At 43.2% G+C, this 23,674-nt stretch overlaps 1 protein-coding gene across 1 annotated transcript; it reads left to right on the forward strand.

Annotated features, from left to right (window-relative positions):
- Positions 1–2,447: 2,447 nt before the first annotated feature.
- LOC144476060 (uncharacterized) lies at positions 2,448–23,052 on the forward strand. Its single transcript, XM_078192625.1, has 11 exons — positions 2,448–2,494; positions 4,779–4,824; positions 5,764–5,931; positions 9,750–9,969; positions 16,952–17,035; positions 18,579–18,712; positions 19,227–19,363; positions 20,277–20,431; positions 21,582–21,823; positions 21,922–22,108; positions 22,801–23,052. The coding sequence occupies exons 1-11, from the start codon at positions 2,448–2,450 to the stop codon at positions 22,995–22,997; spliced, it is 1,617 nt and encodes a 538-aa protein (XP_078048751.1). The 3' UTR covers positions 22,998–23,052.
- The last annotated feature ends 622 nt before the right edge of the window (positions 23,053–23,674 follow it).

Raw genomic sequence — 23,674 nt, forward strand, 5'->3', positions numbered from 1 at the left:
GCTCATAAATCATCCCCCAGCGGGCTCCCATTCGCGTCGATTGAAATCCTTGAACCCGGGTCTTCGGAGAGCCAATATTGATCAATCCGCGAGAAAAAGGGCGGTCATAAATCCGCGGTACGGGGCAACGGGTGGTTAGAGAGGGGAACAGGGCGGGGAGGGGTGGGCGGGCAGGCAGGGAATAGACAGCGACAGGTCTACGCTTAATGGCCGGTTGAGTAATGGATCCTCTTGTTGCCTGTTCGCGGCAAACTGTGCCGGCCCGAGTCTCGTTAAGACATTTCGTACGGTTTTCTTATTTGCGTGGCGCTCGCGTATCATCCTGTTCGGCCGGCTCGTAATTATTTGCTCGTAGCCCAGCGCCGTTAAATGGAGCGGAAGGTGTTAGTCGTGGGACGCGCTCGCGGATCGCTGCACGATCCAGGATGGCCGTTAATCATGGCCGGGGTCGTTCTGTGCTGCGCGGTGGGGAAAAATGACCAAGTTTCGGTCAAAATCAAAAGTAGAACTTTTCACGCAAATGAGGCGGAAAGATAAGCTTTGTTTCAAAAATAAACGTAAAAGATTCTGACGTGAAGCAAAATTATAGAAAATCTAGCAAGAATAATTTTCGACGCCGAATGTTTACGTTAAATTTGACATTTTCTGATAAACATTGCGTTATACTTTGTAAAATGGGGTTGGATTTTTCTTTTGATGTGTGATTATTAAATTGTGGTTCTTTGCGTAATATACAAGAATTTCTGTTTTTTGCAACAATCGTGAGTTCAATAGAGACTTCTTTCTCTTTAGCGATCCGTATTTGATTAAGTTGATCACAGGTAAAAATTATTTAAATGTCACATGTTTCTTATATTGGAGGACTGTATAATCTGATCGCATAACAATAGAAAGATCCAATCACAAATCATAATAGCTGAATCAAACTTGTATCGACAAATATAAAATTTAACACAAATGTCCAATATTACATAAATTACTCCTACAACATTGCCTACAATTTTCTTTTATTCCAAAGCATCTTAAACTTCATTTAAAAAGAAAATCATCCCTCTACTCCTTTCTATAAGAAGATCTACGATTTCGACGCATATCTAATTATTCTTGACCACTGTGCGCCGGTGCGCTCTCCGCTCGTGCGCGCTCCGATCCGCTCCGATCCTCTCGTCCTTTCATTGCCGCGTGGGCGGACGCCCGCGTTTCGCGCGTGTAACCAATCGCGGCCGCGGCCAGGCCTAGCGGGAGTCCGCTCCGTCGATAGAAGCGTTCGAAACGCCGCGGCGCACCGTCGACAGATGTTCGAGGCCGTGTTATTGTGCGGTTAGCTCGATTACTGCTGGATTTCTATTAAGCTACGAAGAGGGATCGGGGCAGAGATGAAAAGTGGACGGGTGATTTTCAGCGATGACCCGAGAACCAGCGGCGAGTCGCTCGCGGACGCGATCCGCGGAGCCGGTGATTTATACGCTGTCAGGATTTACGAGGCGCGAGATTCCTGCCGCCGCGCCGGAGGTTCGAGGATTTAGCGAAGCGGTCTCCGTTGAGGTTTCAAGATCCGATCTAGGATATCCTTGCTCCTTCGCGGTTCGATGGATCGTTACGGGGTTTCTTGCTTCCTGTTTACTGTGTTGCGACGGTGGCATGACCAGTGTTATTAGGAGAATAAGTTGTTCATGGAGTGGGGGCAGGCGATGCACACGTTAGAGCTTCCGCGCATGCGTCGCCTATCCCCACTTCTTTTGTGACTTATTTTCCTAAGAACACTGCGAATGATGACCGATTTTTGAGGGTAGTGGAGCTGGTTATTTTGAGGTGCTTTGTTTCCGGGCGTAATTCAGTAACTAATGTTTATCTAATAAGCTATATTAATTGTTTTATTCGAAAATATATAATATAAGAATATAAGATAATTTAATATGTCTTATTCGATAAATATAAAATTAATTGTGCTGAATAATATCGCCATTCTTATTTAAAACGTCTTGTCTAAAAATTTGCTACTTTTAAGGATATTTTTAGATATTTTAAATATTCATAGAACTTCCAATCCAATTTAATATATTTATCTTAACTTATTTCAAAACGATTTTCTCAATTTAATCCTATGCGGTCGTATTAAGTGCATGTAACAGTAGTATCTAATACGCAAAGATTAAATAGGAAAAGTAAAATTTATTAATTCTTTTTTAAAGTTTAATATAATATGTTTTAATTTTACGTATAAGTTAAAAAGAAACAGCTCCATTTTCTGAATAGATTTCTTCAAAAGATATTTATGAATTGAGGAACAGGATGAAGAATCGAAGTCGCTTTTTGTTTAAGAACAGTGCAAAAGTTGATTTTGCGATGGTGTCGCCAATGGTGTCACTAAACCCTTGGATCAGGCGTGTGCGGGAGTCGGTTGCGCGGGATGGGCCGACCGCAAGGGGTTAAAACCGGCGAGATCGATGTCAAAGAAGGAAACCCGTTACAGCGTAGAAAGGAAGTCGATGAAGTGCAACAGACGGAACACGAGTAAGAAGGCGAGACCGGTGGGGAGCTGAAGAGAGAGAGAGGGGAGAAAGAGAGAGAGGGAGAGAGGAGGCAGTCGGAAAAGAGAGAGGCACTTCGACGGTGGGGGAGGAAGCGACCGTGAAAGGGGAAGAACGATCACGACACGGATCGCAACGCATTAGATCTCCGTTCCAACGAGATCCATCATCTTGTTCTTCCTTTTGTCTAATTGCACGGAGCATCGGATCAGAGTTCGACTGGGAGGTCTATCCTGCACGCGGACGCATAAAAATACATGAACATTAATCGACGGATGCCAGTGTTACCCTGAATTCTTGATCGTCGAAAAAAGATTCGTCATAATTTCGATATAAATTAAACAACGAGCCTCATGTATCATTTGATAACTATGATTTTCTTCCAGTTTACGATTGTTTATTTAGTCTTTCCCTGCGAGGAATAAAATGATTAATTGTTCGAAAACTATGTACTGTCAAGTTAATAAGAATGAAATGTTTATTCTGGTCAAGTTAACAGGAATGAAATGTTTACTCTCGTTAACTTGACGCTCCGTAGTTCCCAAACCATTAATCATTGCACAGCGGATTTTATGCATTTTTTACGAGAATGGTTAGAGCAGAAATAAAGCAGTAAAGACACAGCTAAAGGATATTTTTACGTTACGTACAACTTATCGGAATTATCGAAAGAGGAAAAACATTGTTATCTAACTTGCGTTCCTTATAACTCGCTTAGCCTGGTTATATTTTGCACAAAAACCCGCAGTCTATTAATCACTTCATTGCGAATTTAATCGTGCAGCGGGACACGTCGGAATTGTTCATACTTGTTAACTCGACATTTCATAGTTCCCCGAACATTAATCACTTTGTTACGAACCTAATCGTGCAGTAAAACATGTCGGAGGTGTTCATATTTGTCAACTCGACAGACTATAGTTTACAAAGAATTAATCACTTTATCGCTGACACCGAACGAATAAGAATACAATCGTAAAACAACTGAAAACCAAAGCTATTAACCGTTAGCACTCGAGTGGCGCCTCTGAGACGCCAATGAAAATCGTTATATCATTTTAAATAATTTTGACATTATTAAAGACCCTTCTATTTAAAAGATTGTTAAAAGCGTAACAGCTGTATGATTACTCAATTTCATATTCATAAATTGTACTAAGTTAAATAAAATGGAAATGCAGCTGGTTAAAATAGCTATTTTAGATCTAGGCTTAAAATGGCCTGGAGTGCAAAGGGCTAAATTACGCGTAAACGTAACTGTTAGACAATTAATCTATGGAAAGTTTAAATCGAAATTAAAATGTAGGAATTTTTGAAAAGACGCATCTTCTATCTTTAACCAAAGTCCGCGGTTTCCGCGAAGAAAGCTGTTATCTAGTATCTCGATCACCCGGTTGCTTTCTCGTTCCCAGCGGTTCCCATGAGTCCAAGGTGGTCGGGGCCCCAAGGATCGCGGGCCCTTTTTCATGCTGGGCTTCCAGAAAGCGGTTTCGCATGCGAGCCACGCTCACTCGCTGACGCATCGACGAGGATTCCCTCGATCCTGGCCCAAGATAGACCGAGTCACGCGTGGCAATGATCCGATTATGGTTCTCCGCGATTCTATCGGTCGTTGTCCTTCGCTATTATCGCGGATTCACGTGGTGCCGCGCAAACGTACGTGCAAACGACCGACCCGAGCACCGACCGCTTTTGCAGTCCGTTCGGTCCCTCTACCGAGACATCGCGGATCCACGGGATCAACATCGGATCCTCGCGCCGCAGGTTCATCGAAGGACTGTTCGAAGGTTTCAGCCTTGGTTCTCGATCCATTATTCCCGAAGTATTCGCCGAGGGGTCCATTTTCGTTACGGATTCTGCATACGAATTGTGTGTATCTCATTTCTCGTGATCGCTACGGTGAATTGTCGTTATCGCGCGATCAAGATAAAGTGAGATCTTCCTGCAGTGTCTACACTGTTGACAGTTGAAAGCTGTTGCATTTATTCATGCCGCATAATCGTTTCGAATAACCGCCCCGCGAACGATTGCTCGAACGCTCGATCTTCTGACGCCGCATGTTTAATCGTTGACTATCCTTGTCGGGCAGACTTTTGCTGCCATGTTCGTTTAATATCCGCGGCGTGCTGCAAAATGATTTCGTTTACGGTCCGGCTGAAGAATATAAATAGGTGTTTAAGGCCGGGCTTCTTGTCGGCGATCATTTTTTCGCGGTGTTGATGAAGCTATGTATCGTTTTTGTTACAGATACGCGATCGTGTGGCTGATGGCTGCCGCCTCGCTGCAATCTCAGGTATGTTATTCATTTATTTATGCACGCGAGAGCGGTGCTTTAGCGCAAATGGACACGGTAAACGCACGAGAACGTGGCGCTGGACTGAATGCAATAAATATTGTACTAAACGGAATGCTAATAGAGGTAGAAACAAACAAGAACGTGCCACTGTACCGAATGCAATGAACATTGTAATAAACAGAAGGCTACGAGAGGTAGGAACATACTAATGTCACGTTCCGTGAGATCACATGACATTCGGAGCACTGCAATCATGAGCTTCCGTATCTTTATTTTTTAAAGTATGTTATAAATAGATCAGTATCGCGTCGTTCATACGTTTTGCTGAGATTGTAATTACGTAGTGAATTGCTGTGCTCTGATTCGCTGACGATTCACAGCTGAATAGTGCTGCCCGCATAGTTCAGAGCAATTTTATGGCAGATTTAGTACAGATTTAAGAGGAATTCGAGATAATTTTAAAACATATTTAGGATAGTTTTAGGAACGGTTTATAGGAAATTTAGGTCAATTTTAGGGCTGATTTAGTACAGTTTTAATATAGGTTTACGGAAGTTTTAGGTTAAAGTTTTAGTGCTCGTTTAGAACAGGTTTAGAACATATTTAAGGCAGATTAAGGTAGTTTTAAGGAAGACTTAAAGCAGATTTAAAACAGTTTTAAGGCAGATTTAGAGCAGATTTAAGGTACATTTAGAGCACGTTAAGGACTGATCTAGGCCAATTTTATGGCAATTTGAGAATAGTTTAAGAACATATTTAGAGCAGAAGTATGACCTAGATTTACCCTAACTTTGCTGTAAAACATATTCTTATTATTATATTCTTATATATTAGAAGAAGCAAATGTTCTTGAATCGAGATATGAAATGAAAAATACTTGACAAATACAAGAATGCGAGTAACGAAAATGGTCCAAAAAGATTAACATATTTTAAGGCGTCGAATCACGAGAACGCGGAGGGCGATGGCAACGCCGAGGACACTCTTCTGGACGAAACGACGGAGGACTATTGGGCCGGAAGCGGATCCGGGCCCGAAGAAGATGACTCGCTGCACAACGAGACCAGAGAGGCGTTAACGCACGAGGCCAGCGATCACGACGCGGTAAGTATGATCATCCTCGCAACGGGGAATCGTTGCTGCAACACCTATAAGCAATCAAACTCCTATGAACGACCCGTTACTCATGTTACACCTATTGTTAGAACACCGCTGTCGGGCCTCCTTCGATAGAGTTGAAAGATCTCGCCGTGGATAAAAATAACGATTTCCTGCGGCCGTTTCGCGTAACCGACGCGTCATCGATTATGCTCGTCCGACGGGGAGAAAAAAAATGAAAGATCGCGGGGGAGAATTGATCGGCCGTTCGCGGCACGTCCGATTGGTCGGCTGATGCTTAATTATCGGACGATTAGCCGGGCATTACTGATAATTATTATTAACGATCGCGAAACCGAGCCTCCCGAAATGACAAGAGATTAATCGCTGTCTGTGCGCCGCTGTAGACGAAAGGGCCTTGACCCTTTCGCTAAGATGCAATTAATTTCCAATTGTAAATTACACCGTGCGGAGAAAACTCTGTCTTCTTGTGAAATATGTTTCTTGTTTATGCAAATACTCAGTATACAAATCCATTTCCTTTTTCAAATCCTTAGTAACGTTTACGTAAAAATTAAAAATAATATTCAGTTATAATTACTGAATAAAATAAATTACAATTACCATTATTATATCCTATCAATCATTAAAGTTAACAAAAGAGTTTAAACCAGCTTGTCAAAATGCGTCCAACGTAATTACATTAACGAAGTGTACGACAATCGCGAATAATTTTCAGAAAAGGCTTCGAAAATACATCGAAGCAGAAGAAGCCAATTTAGAACACTGAACACAAATGTTTTCGTTCAGCTTTGTAGTTAATACGTTCGTTAAAATAGCTGTAATATTAAATATTATTCCAAAGGAGCTAAATATAGATACACAGATCCGCAAACAGAATTTTCTCAGCCTGTATTTCTGCAACAAGTAAAATCATTGAGCAAACAATTTATCGCAATTATTATAAAGCATCGAACTCGATGCAATTATTATAAATCGTCGAATCACGGAATTATTACAAAACATCCAATCACTGGAACGGAGTTGACAGCCACTGCCACCGCGGCGGCAACGTCGACACGCTCGCAGAATTTCCAAAGTACCTATGGGATTTGAATTTCAAAGGAGTTATTCGACGGCATTCCACGAAGTGACATAAGCGACTGGCAAATTGGATCGAATCAAACCAGTTCCAGCCGGCAAAGCAGGTGTAGGTCAGGGACAAGTCCGACAGACCAACTCGGAGACACGATAGGTACATTCACCCGGCTTGTCCGACCGATCGCGGCCGTACTAATGACTTTCGACACCCTAACCGCGCGACCGTTAATCATCGCATGAGCGCGCGTGTCATGTCGAGAACTCGGGAGACCAAAGGCAACGGGCTTTACGGAACGAGAGAATGATCGTCCGGAGAAGGAACGGACGTCGGTTCCCGTTTAAAGTGACGCGTGGCGGTTTCAGACGACAACGACGACGACAACGACGACGACGACAAGCGTTGCAGGCGAAGTTTCGTCGATTGAAGTCACGCGGAACGTGACGGGCCGCGGTACCATAATGAGTACCTGCGTCCAGCGCATTCTCCGATCTGCTATTCTCCTTCATTTCGATGGTATGCTGAAAATATTCCGCTTTCAGAAATTGTCATTCTATCTATTTTACCGTTTCCCATTGTAGGCTCTCAAATTATCCGAACACGGTCTGCGCGACGATTCAAATCGACGGCGGTAAAAATTGTGTACACGAATTACACGACAGAGGCATTTTAAACTATTAAAGTAAGTCCTCTGCTTTCGAAATTATCGTCGTCCGTTTTCCATTGACTCCCTTCAATTTAATTTGAGAAAAATTATATTGTCTTTTTGAATATACAAATTCTTCAATAGAGACATTCTAAACTTTTAAAATATGTTATTCGAAATTATTGTCGCACCTTTTCCTATCGTTTTCCTTTAAATGAATTCCAGTCTTAAAATGATCATTGTAACTTTTAAAAGGAGTCCTCTGTGTTCAAAATTAACGTTGCGCTGAGGTCAAGACCACCTAAATAATACTTCAAATTTATAGGTCAGAAAATGACGTAGCATATCCAGTCGACAATAAAAATCAACTTTGGGAACAATCCATTTTCGTTTCTTCGTCCTCTTCCCAGTTGGTACAAATTATATCACTCGTCTCGCACCTATGTACACGACACCGCCATATGCCGGGTATCTCGTAGCACGCAGCAACCGCAGGACCATTTTTCCGTCCTGCCCCGCAGACTCCGCGATCATCACCTGACCTGACATTATTTCGCGTGGTCTACGGCAAAACAGCCTCAAGGACGAAAAAGTCCCCGGCGTGCGCTCGCCGAGACAATCGCGTAGTTACACGCTCATATTCGCCCGTTTCTTGTCAGGCCCGCGGGACGGTCCCTTTCCACCATGGTATTCCAGTCGGACTCATCAGCGTGTTCTTGCCGTCGTTCGCTCGTCCACGGTGTCACGTACCGCTCGGCTTTCTATTCGCTCCGGAATTATGGCTTTTCACGGATTCCACCTTTCAGGAATTTGTAGAACTCGAGCGCGCCGCGGCACCGGCCGTTTATGGGCCACTGGAGTAGTTAGAGGATCATTCTCTCGCCGTATCCGCGCTGTCTCTCCGGCTTTATGAGCGGCCAGCTGACGGACCGCCTCTTTAGAGGCATTGTTTCCAGAGATAAGAATGCGCTGCCTAGTCGAGGAAGAGGATTCGGCTCGGTCAATCACCACCGGCTTCGAGGAAACCGTTTTCGCGGGCCTGTATCGGCTTTTAGGGGCCATTCGGATCGCAATGGTCCCGCCGGAGAGCGCACTCGGATCCATGCACTCGAATGCACCCGGCTCATTCCGTGTACTTTCGTTTGTCCGATCGTTCTTCGGCTTCTCGGAGCTCAGTCGTAATCGCTCGCGCCGTCTGTTGCGCTTCCTGTTCAAGCTGGATGAAGATCTACCGATCGAAGACGATGCCCCGGCTATCGGCGTTTTTCTTAATTGACACATTATCCGCAGACCGTTGCTTAAGACTTTTTCACGGCTGGAATTGTCCGTATGACTTGTTCCTTCGGAGTTTAGGTCGGCGCTGCAAATGGTATCCGGCGCGGTTGGTTGTCTGCGCGTGACTGGCCGTATCTACTTGTCGTGGATTTTTAGGAAATGGTTATTATACCGCGGTGTTTATGTAAAGAGAAATTGTTTGCCTCAATTGCAAGGCATAAAAGCCAAGTATAACATTCTTCTTTTCATAAATAATTTTGATAAGTTGCAGTCAACATTCTTAATCCCTTTCAATATTTTCACTGACTTATGCTTCGCCTATTCATTTTTATCATAAATATATAAAATCTGCATCTATTATACATATTTATACAATTGCAAAGTTTTGTGGATATATATAGTTTGTATATAGACATAGTTATACCTATCTGGAAAAATGAACTCACCGAGGGCTCAACTCAACCGAGGACGAATATTATTAATTATAAATTAATTTAAGCGTTTCGTTTAAACAGAAATGTCGGATCGTTATTGCAGGAAAGTCATTACGACGCGTCGCAAGTTGTCTTAATGAATAATCAAACAGCGGCGCGTACGGATTAAATTGATTTTCTCTGGGCGCAGCATGAGAAAGTGATGATCGGGTTGGTAGTAAACGCGTTGATGGTCAGCGATGTCGGGTTTGGGATAATGACCGTTAATTGGGGAGCAGGGACGGGTGGACATGTGGTATCACTGGAGACGTAGTTAAATTAATGTACACTGGAGATGTTATTGTTAACTTGAGGTGTAATTTGCGTGTAGGTGGTTTACGTTGGCGAGGGCGCGGCGTACGTACCGGTTCCCTCGTTGAAAGGACGACCTCTCAGCCCGAACCTCCAAGCACTTCAGACACTTCAGGGTCTCCAAGGTCTCGCTGGAGGCGGCGGAACGGGCGTGGTCGGCGACGAGGAGTGGAAAAGGCATCCAGAGACCTGGGACCGCGAGCACAGGCGGTACAGACCTAACACGACCCGTGTGCAACGTAAGTCGATTGTTTGTTAATTAACTACGCATTGTCGCTGTCCGCGGTTTCTTTGATTTCAAGGTCTTGCACGTTCGCGGATTTGCGAGGTTTCTTTGATCGAATTTGTAAATTTCTTAATTTGTAAGTTCTCTATTTTGTAAATTTCCAAATCTTTAAATTTCTACGTTTCGAAATTTTAAATTTTCAAATTCTGAAGTGCTCAAACTTTCAAGCATTCAGATTTTCAAACATTTAAGCTCTTAAGCACTCAAATTTTCAAACATTCAGATTTTCAAAGATTTAAACTCTTAAACACCCAAATGTTCAAGTTTTCAAACTCTCATATATTAAAATTATACATATTTGAATATATCATATATTCAAACTTTCAGACATTCAAATTTTCACATATTCGAGCTTTGAGACATTTAAAATTTTTAAGCATTGAAGCTGTTGAATATTCAAGTTTTCAAATACTCAAATTCTCAAATTCTTTCAAGTATTCAATTTATCCAGTTTTCAAACATTCAACTATGAAATATTTGACTGTTTCATATATCAAATTTTTCAAATATTTCATATATCAAATTTCAGATATTGAAAATTTTAATTAAACAAACTTTCGAACATCCTAATCTTTTAAGTACTAAAATTGTCGAATACTCAAATTTTCAAATCCTTAAACATCCAAACTCAACATTAGAAATTTCAATGTAACTATGATTATAGTGAAACTAGGAAACTTGATTCGTTTAATTTTATTCACTTCAGTGACAAAATGAAAGTAACTACACCGAACCCGATATCATCAACTCTGAAATGATGAATTTCCCATACGCCTTCCCACGCATCCTCCTGAAACCATATTCCTCCCTTCGAGGGCTAGGAAAGGCAGCACGCGGTCACATAACCGAAGCATTTGCTTTCACCTTCGCGGACCGTTACGAGGCATACCGATGATTATTACTATTTCCTAGTCGGATAGATCGAAGGTAGGCTTGGCCCATGGCCAGGAAACGATCGAGGCTGATCGTTCGATCCCGTGGAATCGATTCGAGCGTCGCCGGTCGTTCGGCGTCCCGACACTCCGGGATCCAGATCGCGATGGCGGGTAGGAGCTACCGTTAGAGTGGACGCAATTAAAACGGTGTTGGAGAGTCGTACGGCACTCCTGACATCGAGAGTACACCTTCGGCGTCGCGTCGCGTCGTCCTCGTCCACTCCTCTCGAGCGTTCGATCGCCATTATCCCCCTGGATCACGCCTAGATCGAATACTGCCTCTCCACGATGATGACCCTCGCCTGTAATTGCTCAAATTACCTGGTTACTGTTGATTTTTCTCGCTGAATCGAGCTTTGGAATTTGTTGCGGGCTCCCGAGGTGTCCGCAGCCGATGGAACACGATCTGGAAGTGTGTAAACGTGACGCTCCGTGGTCGAGCACCTCTCCAGTAATCCTTTCAGAGCCACTCGGTGATAGTTCGTGCGAGTACAGTGACATGTCTGACCAATGGAAAAGTTTTTATGTCGAAATAATTCTTTCAAAATCGATCTGAACGTCTTCGATCGTTTCTCGATCTTTTTTAAAGAGTTGGAAAGAATATATGCACAACTGAAAGAAAAATACAACTTTCTTATCTATAATAAATCTACCATTATTTTATCTGAATTTTTATGGCAAAATTTAGAAATTGAAGTATGAAATTGTAAAGAAATAGGAATTTTATAACATTGTTACGCTATTCGCACCTCATCGAAATATTTGGAAGAAACAATTTATATTTATTCAATATCAGTTTCTTAATATCGTTTTCGACGACTTTTATATTGCGTAAAAATCCGCGATTTAATCGTTAAAAACTCAAATAACAAAGTCGTGCTTTTTTAAACACTTCAAACAAAATTAAGAAACGTTTGAAAACATTCAGATCGATTTCTTTTATTACAATCGTTATTTCGATGGAAATATTGAAAAATTATCTTTTACAGAATCGTAGCAACTCTACATACGCTGCAAATGTTATAGAAATTGCTACAAGCTACTAAAATGACAAAAATTTACCGAAAAATATGTTTTTTATATTTTCATCGTAAATTCGGATGAAACAGTTGCGAGGAAATGGTGATACTATTTAAAAGAACGCCTACACTGCCTAAAGTGCTATCACGGTGAAATAACAGCAAATTAATAACAAGCTACCTATCGTTTAATTAGTCGGCCAACAGCAGGCTTAAAAACGATTAGATCATCAATTTCTTTCCGATCCCGCGTTTATGGTCGAATCGCCGGATAGCCGTCGACTTTTACGCGCTGGTCTAACAGTAAGAACTCCGCCGGTTCCGAGAGGACGTGCACGGCCTCCTACGTCACTCGAGCGCGTCGGGTAGGGACCTTTAACGATGTACACAACGCGTTAGAACTAATATCAAGGTGTGAAGGCATTGATGGATACCGCGGCACCGAGGAAATGGTAGCCCCGTTCGGCCGCGTTTATGAAAAGAGAATCGCGCGCCGGGGCACGGAACAAAGAATGTAAACGGTCCTCCCATCTAAATCCCATTACCGTCTGTCAGTTGGAAAATTGCGGCAGATGAAACGGAACGTGTAAATACGGATTGATGGGGGCCATCGAGGCGCGATTACCCGGCAGCCAATCCGATTTTTCGTCTGATACCGCGGCGTCTTGCGAGCGGCCAAGCTGTCGTCGTTAAAGAACCATTTGCTTAATCGTGCTCGTGCTCTCGTATTCCACGCGATCGTCGCCGCGGCCGTTTACGATCTCTCGATCTTCTTGACTCCAGTGGCCGTTTGCCGATCTCGAAATAATTATACCATTATGCTCATTGTAATGCCATTAACGGATATATCGGGGCTACCATAACTCCGAACACACCTACCTAGAGCTGGCACAATCCACGAGCATCCTTATTATCGCTGGACTGCGGAAGAACCTCTTCCGCTAATTAGAAGATTTCTTAATTATCATCTAGCTCACGCCATAAACGGACTGCGGATTTTATGCATTTACTGCAAAAATGAATACCCGTGATAGAAACCAGTGGAGAGTTTTGAAACATTTTAGAGTGCCGGAGTATTATTTTTATCTTGCATTAATGTTATTAAATGGAGAAATACATTGTTAGCTGATTGTTGTTTTACTAGCTTTTTGCTTCGCGTAAAAATCCAGAATTAATAAATACTTATACGAAATCAGGACATATTGTAACAATTCTTGAAAGTGTCATTCGATGTTTGTTTCAACGTGCAGAATATTTTATCACGTTCGCTGATAGCGTCACTAAAGTACATAGATGTATTATCTGAATTTATTTAATCTTCGTATGATTTATATCATAACATATTCTCCAATGAAAAAGTGTACTCAAAAATTTCTTCAAGAAATATTTTTATAATATCAAAATCGTAAAAGAAAAAATCAAAAACCATCATCAAAAAATCAGAAAAAATCATTTTGATTGATTCGGTAATTCCAACGTTACATATATTGCATTCTCATATAAATAAAATATGCTACAAATATCTTCAAAGAAGATCTATAAATTCTGTAATTAATGCGTCGTGTGTTCTAATTTTAAAAAATTACATTCGTCAATTTAATTTAATTAGTTCGCTTGAAATACGAAATCGTCGCGCACATGCATCGTTGTTATACGAACGCTGTTAAAACGCCAAAAATCGCTGATGCACATCCGATGTTTTGCGCCGCGCGAGGCTCATACAGGAAACGTACGTTTATACCTTACAATTAAAATGCTCGTGCAATGAGACGAGTTGATTCACCATTAACCGTGCATATATTCTAAATCTAATGAGGAATCCGAGACGTCATGGCCGAGTTACCATCTGGAAAAATAAAAACGGTTCCGTAGGTGGTGGACGTCGGACTAGAGCGATGTTGATGATGATGATGAAGAGACGGCGGAGAAGAAGCGAGATGAAGTCGGTGCCCGAGGTCGTAGAATCGCGCGGCCAGACGAGGATACATTAAACCTAATGGGCCTTCTTTCGCGTAATTGACGATACCGCGGGTGGCCTTGCGTTTCCCGCAGAGATGGGTTTTACGACTTCATTCGAGATACGAGCGTGGCCCTCGAGGAATTCATCATCGGCGAACACGGATGCGTACGAATGTTTTGGACAGTCGGCCGTAGACCGAGTGCATAAAAGCGCAGGCCTCCCGGCATGCAGCTGGCCGGGGCCGATAACTGAATTCCCAGTGTTCGTATCGCGTTACAGTTAGCCGGGATCGACGAGTCCTACGACGTCGCTCCGGGATATCAAAGGATCGCTGAATTAGAACCGAAAGGCTATCCAAAGGTTCCTCGCGGAAATCTATTATCCACGGTTTGACATGTTAATACGAATATTAGTTATTCGTTATTGCTTTAATTATATAGCATAAAGAATTCGTAGAAATATATTGTTTTTAAATCCTCGCGAGTAGTTTGAGTAAAGGAGATCTAAGTCGCACTAGCGATGAACAATTATTTAATGTTTCGAGGGAGAAGTTGATAAACTTTGAACTGCTGCAACTTTACGAAAAATAATCATAAGACAGTCTACTTAGACTCACTGCAAAGCGCAAAGTCTCTACTTCCACGTCCTTAAACTCGATTTTTTCTTAATGCTCCCAGTTTTTGATATTAAGAGCAAGAAGTAGCTGCCCTTTCGTTTAGATTTTACAAACTCCACGAAATTCAAAAAATTCTACAGAGTTTAAGAAATTTGTTTTCGAGTTCGTCTCTACCCAGTCTTCTAAAGGAAAGTCTCCGCTTTACAATGACATCTCGAAAGTCGATCTGCGATTTCCTCTCGCGGTTTTATCTCTACGATTACCAAAGGAGCTCGAAATGTACTCAGCCGCGTATTACGCAAATTCCAACGGAGATTTCCATTCTGAAAATTCGACCGATACTTTCCCGCCGCAGGTTGCGCGAACGTTTCCATCCGAGTCCAGCACCGAAAACGGCAGCCGCCCTCTTTCTCGAAGCGGCGAACGAGAAGATCTCCGAAATCCTCGCCGGCGCGTACTCGAGCGAGTATATCTGCGTTGCGCAACCGCCTCCATTGTTTACGCTCGGACGTTTTGCCGGCCGATGAACACAAAGCACGTATCCGCAATTCTAATCAGCGCGCGTATGCATACCTGGGGAGCCCCCCAGCTCGGGAACGCGTGCAGCGCGTGCAACGCGTGCACCGGACAGCGCGGCGGCGAACAGCAGCGCGGAGAGGCGCGCCGCTGGCTCCCCGGACGAAAAGTTGTATCATCGGCCCGTACGCCGACTGTGACTATCTGCGGCCCGCATCTTCCGCCGTCCATCTTCCACACTCGCGCCGGATTACGTCGGTCCGCGATGGAAACGGCTCCTTACTACGAAGAGCGCCTATACCGGGCCTCGCCTCGCTGGGTTACTTTCACTCGTCATCGGCGACCGGCTTTTCCGCCGCTTTCCGCCCACCGGATGCACGATTTTCCGACCATTTCGACACCGGACTTCCACCTCTCTCCCTCTCTCTCCCTCTCTCTCCCTCTCTCTCCCTCTCTCTCCCTCTCTTCGATCCTTGTCGATAGATTCTTTCCAAAAAGGCTCCGAAACATTCGAGATTTCGCACAGCGATCTGATTGGAAGAATTCAGTGACTCTTAACGAAAAGACCAACTTTTAACGAAAAGATCAACTTTTACGAATTGATAATTATTTTCCATCTCTCTTCCTCTCCCTCTCTCTCTCTCTTCGATCCTCTCCTATCCTCGTCGATAGACTCTTTCCAAAAAGGCTCCCAAACATTCGAGATTTCGCACAGCGATCTGATTGGAAGAATTCAGTGACTTTTAACGAAAAGACCAACTTTTAACGAATTGATAATTATTTTCCACCTCTCTCCCTCTCCCTCTCTCTCCCTCTCTTCGATCCTCTCCTATCCTAGTCGATAGATTCTTTCCAAAAAGGCTCCGAAACATTCGAGATTTCGCACAGCGATCTGATTGGAAGAATTCAGTGACTTTTAACGAAAAGACCAACTTTTAACGAAAAGATCAACTTTTACGGATTGATAATTATTCAATTTGTATTGTTTTACAGATGTCCTTGGACGTCAGATATTAACGAATATTTGAATAAATATTTTAGTTATTGTAAACGTTTAAAGTTGGGTGCTTGGAGAGTACAATATTTTGTCTGACAGAACTTCTCATATTCTTTGAGATGTCTTGTTTATTGTGTTCCATATTTTTAATCAGTATTTTTATAATATAATGATCGTACCTTTTTAATAGAAATATATAAGAAATATAAAATAAGTAAATAAGAAATCGTATATGTTTTTAGTCATTACTAATGATATTGTACAAAAAAGTAGTAAAGGATAAATTTTGACTTGCAACAGCTTCCGAGGTCTAATAAGAACGAGTGTTTTAAATCGTTACAAAGTCTCTGGATAACATAATTAATAGACTACAGAATTTATATGTAAATAAGATATATAAGTATTATTTTCAACTTGTGACATTTATTTAAAAAAGAAAGGAATTTGTATTTAGCTCTCCTTCGTCGAAACTGATGAAAAGGTGAAAATGTCTTTCCTTTTTTAGTAATTGTAATTAATTCAAAATAACGTGACAATATCCTCAAATTCGTTTAACATTATTTCAGTTTTATATTACAATTAAAATAAAAAGTAACATACATTACAAATATAGTATCAAACGTATTAAATATTATCAAACACGACAAAAATATGATTTAGTTAAATATTATCCTATTAAATACGCCAAACCTGTTACGAATTTCTCAAATGCAACAAAACCAACGTTTCTCCTCGTAAATTCATAAAATCTGGTCCAGCAATTATTATAACCGGTGAGAATCGCTGGACGAACACCTACATAACATTATTACCCAGCAATTAATCAAGCCTGGTCGCAGGCAGATCGTACACTTATATGGCAACATAAAGAAAGAAATAACTAATGTTTCAGACATCGAAGCCGAGTGCCAGGACGACTACATGAAGATCAGGATCGGCTTCAACGGCTCGTTCACCGGACTGCTGTACTCGGCAGGTAAGAATTTTCCGGGCGACGTCCAGCAGACCCGGAAAACGAGGACGTAGGATCGCGGACGTGAGGAATCGGAGCCGATCGAACTATCACGTCTCGAACCCTGCGCGACCGTGCCGCGCCGCACCGCGCCGCACCGCGCCGCACCGCGCCGCGGCGATCCGGCATCTCGCGATTGCCAATTATCCTCGCGAGCCTCTGGAACCCGATCGGTGCCGCGCGCGGTGACGAGCTAATGGCAGGAATTATCGTCGGGGAGTCATCGTTCGAATTTTTCCTTTTATTTTTCGTCCACGTTCCACGCCACGCGAGAACGATCGGACGCGGCGCTTCCGTTATTTTGAAAGCCGGCCGCCGAACAACGCGCGTCGCGTCCCCGCACGCGATCCGCCTCGAAATAGCGCGGCCTTGTTGACCACCGTCGTGACCACGTTTTCCTCCGCGCGTGATTTAACTCCTCGCCGTGCCATTTTCTTCCGGTTACAATGCCTGCAACGCTTTTCGATCGTAATCGTAATTCTCAGAAGAAGCAACAGAATATGTTTCCTTGACGATTTACATATCGTGGAGAAAATAAAATGAGACAAAATTTTATTCGGACTTGAAAGAACAGATTAACATTTATACTTAATTGGTTATTACTAGATATCTCCATTACGAGTTAGAATCGTTAAAGCACGGGTTAGTGGCGAACCAACGATACACGTTCCCGTACGGCTCGATCTGTCCCGCGGTTTTTCCGTTCGACGGTTTAAGAGCGGTAACAAGAACAGAGCAATCTCGGTTTCATTAACGCTTATTCCTTTCTTGTAGACGGTCCCGCGGATTTCTCGTTGTCCTTGAAAAATTCTTCCGATAGACAGATTTACTGTTCTCGGACGCGGGGTTGCGAACGGTCCCGATCTTTTTCAGGCATGCTAGCTAATTGCTGCGACTTCGGTGTGTTCGCGAACACAAACAACTTTATGTCTCTCGGATAAAACGTATTAGATTAGTTTTACTTAAGTTCGATCGCTCTTTTACTTTGTTGTAAAATTTAACGTGTGAAAGAGGGATGTTTTTAAGACAGAACAAAAGCGATTACAATTATTAGAATCCGCGATGTTGTCTGCGTAGCTTATGGGAAAACTGAAGAAAATGCTGAACGAATGACCAATATAAAATAAATAGTTCTAGGCAGAATATCACAATGTTAATTTTATTGATAAAATGAAGAGATCGTGGAAAAATATAATAATAATTGTGTACTTGAATTTTTATCTTCGATTTCAATTTAAGTAATTTATTTACTGTGCTCTGAATAAATTTTTCTCTCGATGCGTTAGATATCGCGTCACGTATCACAAGATAAACCAACATAACCTCAGAAAGAATTACATGCCAGTGCCAGAAGTATTCGACGTCGACTCAAAAATCATCTAAATCGATAGATTCGCGTACGCTAACGGAAAGACCATCGGGAACCATCAATTTCCGTAGATCGCGTGCGTTCCGAATTTTTTTCTGATCTATTATGGGACTAAAGACAAATCGATTCTAATTGCAGGCTACTCGTACGACCCGGATTGCATGTACGTTAACGGGACGGGCCGGGATTACTACGAGTTCTACATTCAGCTGAATCGATGCGGCACCCTCGGAGAGAACACTCATCATCAGGACAGCAGAAAAAATCCGACAGTACGTAAAACGGAACACAGTCTCCGGTTCGTTAGCAGTGGTAATAATGGAGTAATAACAAGGGGTAAAAGCGATTAACTTCACCCATGAAAAATCCCCGACTTCCCCAATCATCGTTCAGCTGTTATTTCGAGATCGTCCACCCGGGGACGTTTAACGATCGCTGGTGTCTAGCGTGTCGAACGTATTAATACACGCGACTCCTTCGCGTCGGCCCACGCCATAAAGGAGAGGCCCCATGTTAATAATTCTGTTACGTTCTGCTTATACGATTTATTAAACGCGCGCTAGCGAACGTTCGACTGATTTATTGCCGCACACCGAGACGTGTTTGTTTGCCGTGAAACGCGATTAGTCGGCTGCGACTGGTTTGTTTTAATAATGGAATAGTTTTCGAGAGGGAGAGGGAGAGAGAGAAAGAAGCAGAGACAGAGAGGGAGAGAGAGAGAGAGAAAGGAAGAAAGAGAAAGAGACAGGAAGGGCGATTTACGATCGGCTGCTCGAAACGTTTCAGAAAAACCTGATGTGGAACACCGTCACGGTGCAGTACAACCCGCTGATCGAGGAGGAGTTCGACGAGCACTTCAAAGTGACTTGCGAATACGGCTACGACTTCTGGAAGACCGTCACCTTCCCGTTCCTCGACGTCGAGTAAGTGTGCAAATCGGTTTACACGCGAATCTCGCAGACCCACGGCTACCCGTCGATTCACTTTCGCTGATCGGTTCGGAGAAACGCATGTGCCAAGACGCGGCGCGTCTTTCGATGTTCGCACTCGCGGCGAACTTCCTCGCCGCTTCTGTCGAACCCGGAGAAGAATATTTTTAGTCGATCGAAAGATTCGTAGCAGAAGAATTTTCCAATTTTATTTCGCAGTATATCAGAAATCGTGTGAGAAATTCTTTAATAGATATTCAGTCTAGAAAAGAGCAAGGAATTCGGCTGACTCGTCTAACATTGGAATTTGTCGTATTAATTGCTAAAAATCGATTTTGCAACGCCTACGGAGAATATAGAAGTAAATTTCACAGGAAACCCGTTGATTACAGACACTTAACCGGCTGAGTAGACCCGTAAGTGGATCTTTAAATCGAGCCCCGATGAACTTAATTCATTGAACGCGGCTCGTTAGGAAATTAACGAACGAACAGCAATTTCGAACTAAATAGAGGATCGGGTTAACTCGAACCAGTTGAAACTGTACCGCGGTTTGCAATCAGCCGCCGCTAATGAGCCGAAAGCGTCCGCGAAGGAAAGCATCGCGCGTCGGAAGAGCGAGGAAAAATCGTAACACTTGCTCAATGAGGTGATAATGATATAATAACTTGCTTTTAGACAAGGATGCGAAAGAAACCGATCGTGCTTCTTGCGGATAGAAGCGGTTGAGCAGGCTGTTAGAAGGCTTCCGGTGGAGGTAACGCGTTCCGCGAACCGAATTAGGTCGTTGGACGAGCGTACGCGGGAGAACGGATTTCGGGCCGCGGAAGTTGTCGTGTCCCAGTCCCAGTGCCGGATAACGGGCAGCCGGTTCTCCCATGTGCCTAACGCGAGTATCTTCTTCCAGAGTGGCGACGGGAAATCCCGTAGTGTTCACCCTGCAGCCACCGGAGTGCTACATGGAAATCAGATACGGTTACGGGACCACTGGAACTAGAGTGGCTGGACCAGTTCGTGTCGGCGATCCTCTGACTCTCATTATCTACATGCGCAGCAAATACGGTACGCGCGCATAACTGCACGCATTTTCGCTTCATCCCCTCTCTTTCTCTCCCTCTCTCTCTCTAGCTCTTTCTCTCTATTTCTCCAGATCCCTGCCTCGTCCCATCCTCGTCAACTCTAGATAAACTTAATCGCGCGACGCCACGTAACATCTGCCGGGTGTTATTCGTTGGAGTAACGGGACGACCGAGCCCCACTTAGCTCGACGTCATTTTCCCTTTGAGGAACTATTATTAGACTGCTCTTTTACCCCCGATCGATGCGCCGACCGGAGAGCACTTCCGCTTCCGACGACGGTGTCAAAGGGGTCCGCGTCTCCCTTTTTGTGGTTGATCCGCGCGAGTCGAAGGTCTTCGACGACGGACCGCAACAGTCTATTCGTGGAAGATGCTGCCTCTCTTAACCCTCGCCACGTGCCACGCCCGGGTCTTCTCTGACCCAGAACTCGAGGCCTCGACTTTTTGACACTTGATCCCGAGTTTGACTATGTTAGAACGTCAACGAACTTTTTATATTCTCGTACTGTTCAATTAGAAAAATAAGTAGAACTCTTTTTATTTAGAAAATGTATTGTAAGATAATAGTAATAATATTAATAATAAGAATGATCAAATTTTATTACAAACTTATTGTATGCATACGATTGTGGGTTCATTTGTACCCAATTACGAGGTTTCGTTAAGGATGTTCTTAAATAATCGAGAGGATCATCCGAATCTAGAGACTCCAAAGAAGTCGTCTTCTATGCCCGTTGGCTTGTATAATTACTACGAACACTATCATTCACGGAGAATGGTTGTCCCTTAAATCCGGGATTAAAAAGGACATCTAGCCTCTTCTCGAGAAGTCACTCTCAAAGTTAATTAGCTCGCGGAGCTTTGCCCCAATTAAAATAACCATTTAAACCCATTTAGGAGTGTCATCGCCAAAGTTTACTGCCGCGCCAGACATTATCCGATTAGCCGATTAAAAGAACCATTTGTGTCTACCTAGGGTGGCGATCTACCAAATTTATCGTTTCGCTTGGTACTTACGAGTACGGTCATTTTCCTGGCAATTTCTCTGCGCGAACGCTTCCTTCTTTCCGCGCCTCGTGTCGGACCCGGTATCCCAACGCAGCGGAGTAAAACGAACACGTTTCCTTCGCCAGATGGTTTCGACATCGTCGTGAACGACTGCTACGCTCACAACGGCGGCAACAAACGGATCCAGCTGATCGATCAATACGGTTGCCCGGTCGACGATAAATTGATCAGCCGATTCCGTGGATCCTGGTCGGAGAGCGGCCTCTTCGAGACCCAAGTGTTTGCCTACATGAAGACGTTCAGGTTCACCGGCTCGCCGGCCTTGTACATCGAGTGCGACGTCAGAATGTGCCACGGGAGATGTCCGGTAAGCATCTGCGTTGTCAACTGAATACGCGAATCCGGTTTCCGAATGGCACGGTTATTCATACTTTGGTCACCTGTCCCTGGTCTTTGGCCGTTCAGAGTCAGCCCTGTCACTGGAGGAACGCCAAGAACGTGGCCAAACGGTCCCTGCCAGAAATCGGCGGCCCCTCGACACCTGCCACCAGCCTGTCGGAGAACGTCAACCTTTTCCAGTCGTTGCGCGTTCTACAGGAGGGCGAAGCCGACACCGAGTTCTTCCAGAACTCCACCACGGCTTATCGAAGCGGTAATTTTATTCTCATGTTTGATTTCGTGCAAATAAGATTTATTCGTGTTCCTTCCGGATCGCATTGCTTCCTGGGGAGTGAATACGATAACATTGGCGGATGCTATGTATAAAAATAACTTTAAAAACATTTGCGTCTTTTTAATAGTACGGTTCGAAAAAAAAGTATAATAACTCGATTAATATATTGCAAATATAAAACTTAAGCATAGCGAAGATAGAAAGCAAAAATAATTTTAGATAAAATAATTAAATTAGATATCAAAATGAAATAATATTGGCAGCAGCGCGTGAGTTATAATAACATTCTATAGATTCAGATAGAACAAAATATAATACGTCGAGATAAAATATGCGGATTCAAATGAGCAGTGCAGTGGAATGAAATTAATGTAAAATAGAATCAAAGTGTTAAAGTAAAGATAAATTTAGGTGCTGATACATTAAGAAATAAGATAAAAATATAGAGATAAACATAGCATTCGAAACATCAAAACTGATCGAAGCGACAATTTTTTAAATCAGCTTCAAATTTCTTCATCCCTTAAAATACGAGATTGGAAACTGCAAAGCTGTGATCAAATTAAAAAAGATAAAAATATGAAGATTGTTCTAAATTAGTGGTAAAAATGTACGAAGCTATTGGTGGGATGAATTGGGGTTGAAATGTGATTTTGATTTTCTTTTCGTAGGACCCAGCGAAGCGACGGGCGACAAAGTGTGCCTAAGATCGACGGTTCTTAGCACGATGATAGGTATCACCTGCGGTTTCCTCTGCATAATGGCAGGAACGATATTGGCCATGTGCTCGCGGATGCGACGACAGGCCAGGGAGAAGCTGCTGTCCGACAGCATAAGCTACATGACCCACAAGGGTAGAATTAACTAAGCCTCGGCCTCCTGCGACTGTACTTGCGAACCTTTCCTACTTCCCTCTTCTTGGCCGCTCCGCGGTATACGTATACCAGCTGAGCGACCCGGAGAAAGTCCCTGTCGATAATGCGAGGACAATCTCTCACTCGGTAATGTCAGCCGCGGTCGATAATGCGGCCGCCGACGACAGTATCGACAGCGAATAACTAGGACGATTAAAGTAATTTCAAATTAACGGATCCTCGCCGATGGGATCGTTTCCAGGCGAATTGTTGAACGCTCGGGAAAAAAAACGAAGAGTATTGTCGAGCATTGTGATGTAATTAGATTTATACTGTTTTAGAAAAAAATGACACCGTTCACTGTCGGTAAAGAGACAGGGAAATCGTTGCCGATTGAACTCGCTCATTCTGTTATCGACTACGCTTTCTCCCATACTTCTGTTCTCTTCTTCTCTGATCGGAGGAGATACCTTCTCGTTTATCGCGTGTACAAGCGAGTTGCCGTCCGTCGATACGATTCAAGGCGAATTTAGAAGTCGAGGATTTTGCCACGACCTGTTTATCGAGCGCGCGAACAAGACAAATTTTTTGAAAACTTTCGAGGAGGTTGAAAGTTTTTTTTTTTAAAAAAGATTTTGCAATCGTTTCACTGCGGATTAGAAACAGACATCGTAGATCAATTTTGAAGTGA

This window comes from Augochlora pura, chromosome 10, assembly GCF_028453695.1.
Source record: "Augochlora pura isolate Apur16 chromosome 10, APUR_v2.2.1, whole genome shotgun sequence".
Lineage (NCBI taxonomy): Eukaryota > Metazoa > Arthropoda > Insecta > Hymenoptera > Halictidae > Augochlora > Augochlora pura.

Coding starts and splice junctions, on each gene's coding strand:
- LOC144476060 (XM_078192625.1), top strand. CDS start 2,448: ATGTCAAAGAAGGAAACCCGTTACAGCGTAGAAAGGAAGTCGATGAA. Junction 17,036..18,578: donor CGGACTGCTGTACTCGGCAG/GTAAGAATTTTC, acceptor TTCTAATTGCAG/GCTACTCGTACGACCCGGAT. Junction 20,432..21,581: donor CTACATGCGCAGCAAATACG/GTACGCGCGCAT, acceptor TTCCTTCGCCAG/ATGGTTTCGACATCGTCGTG.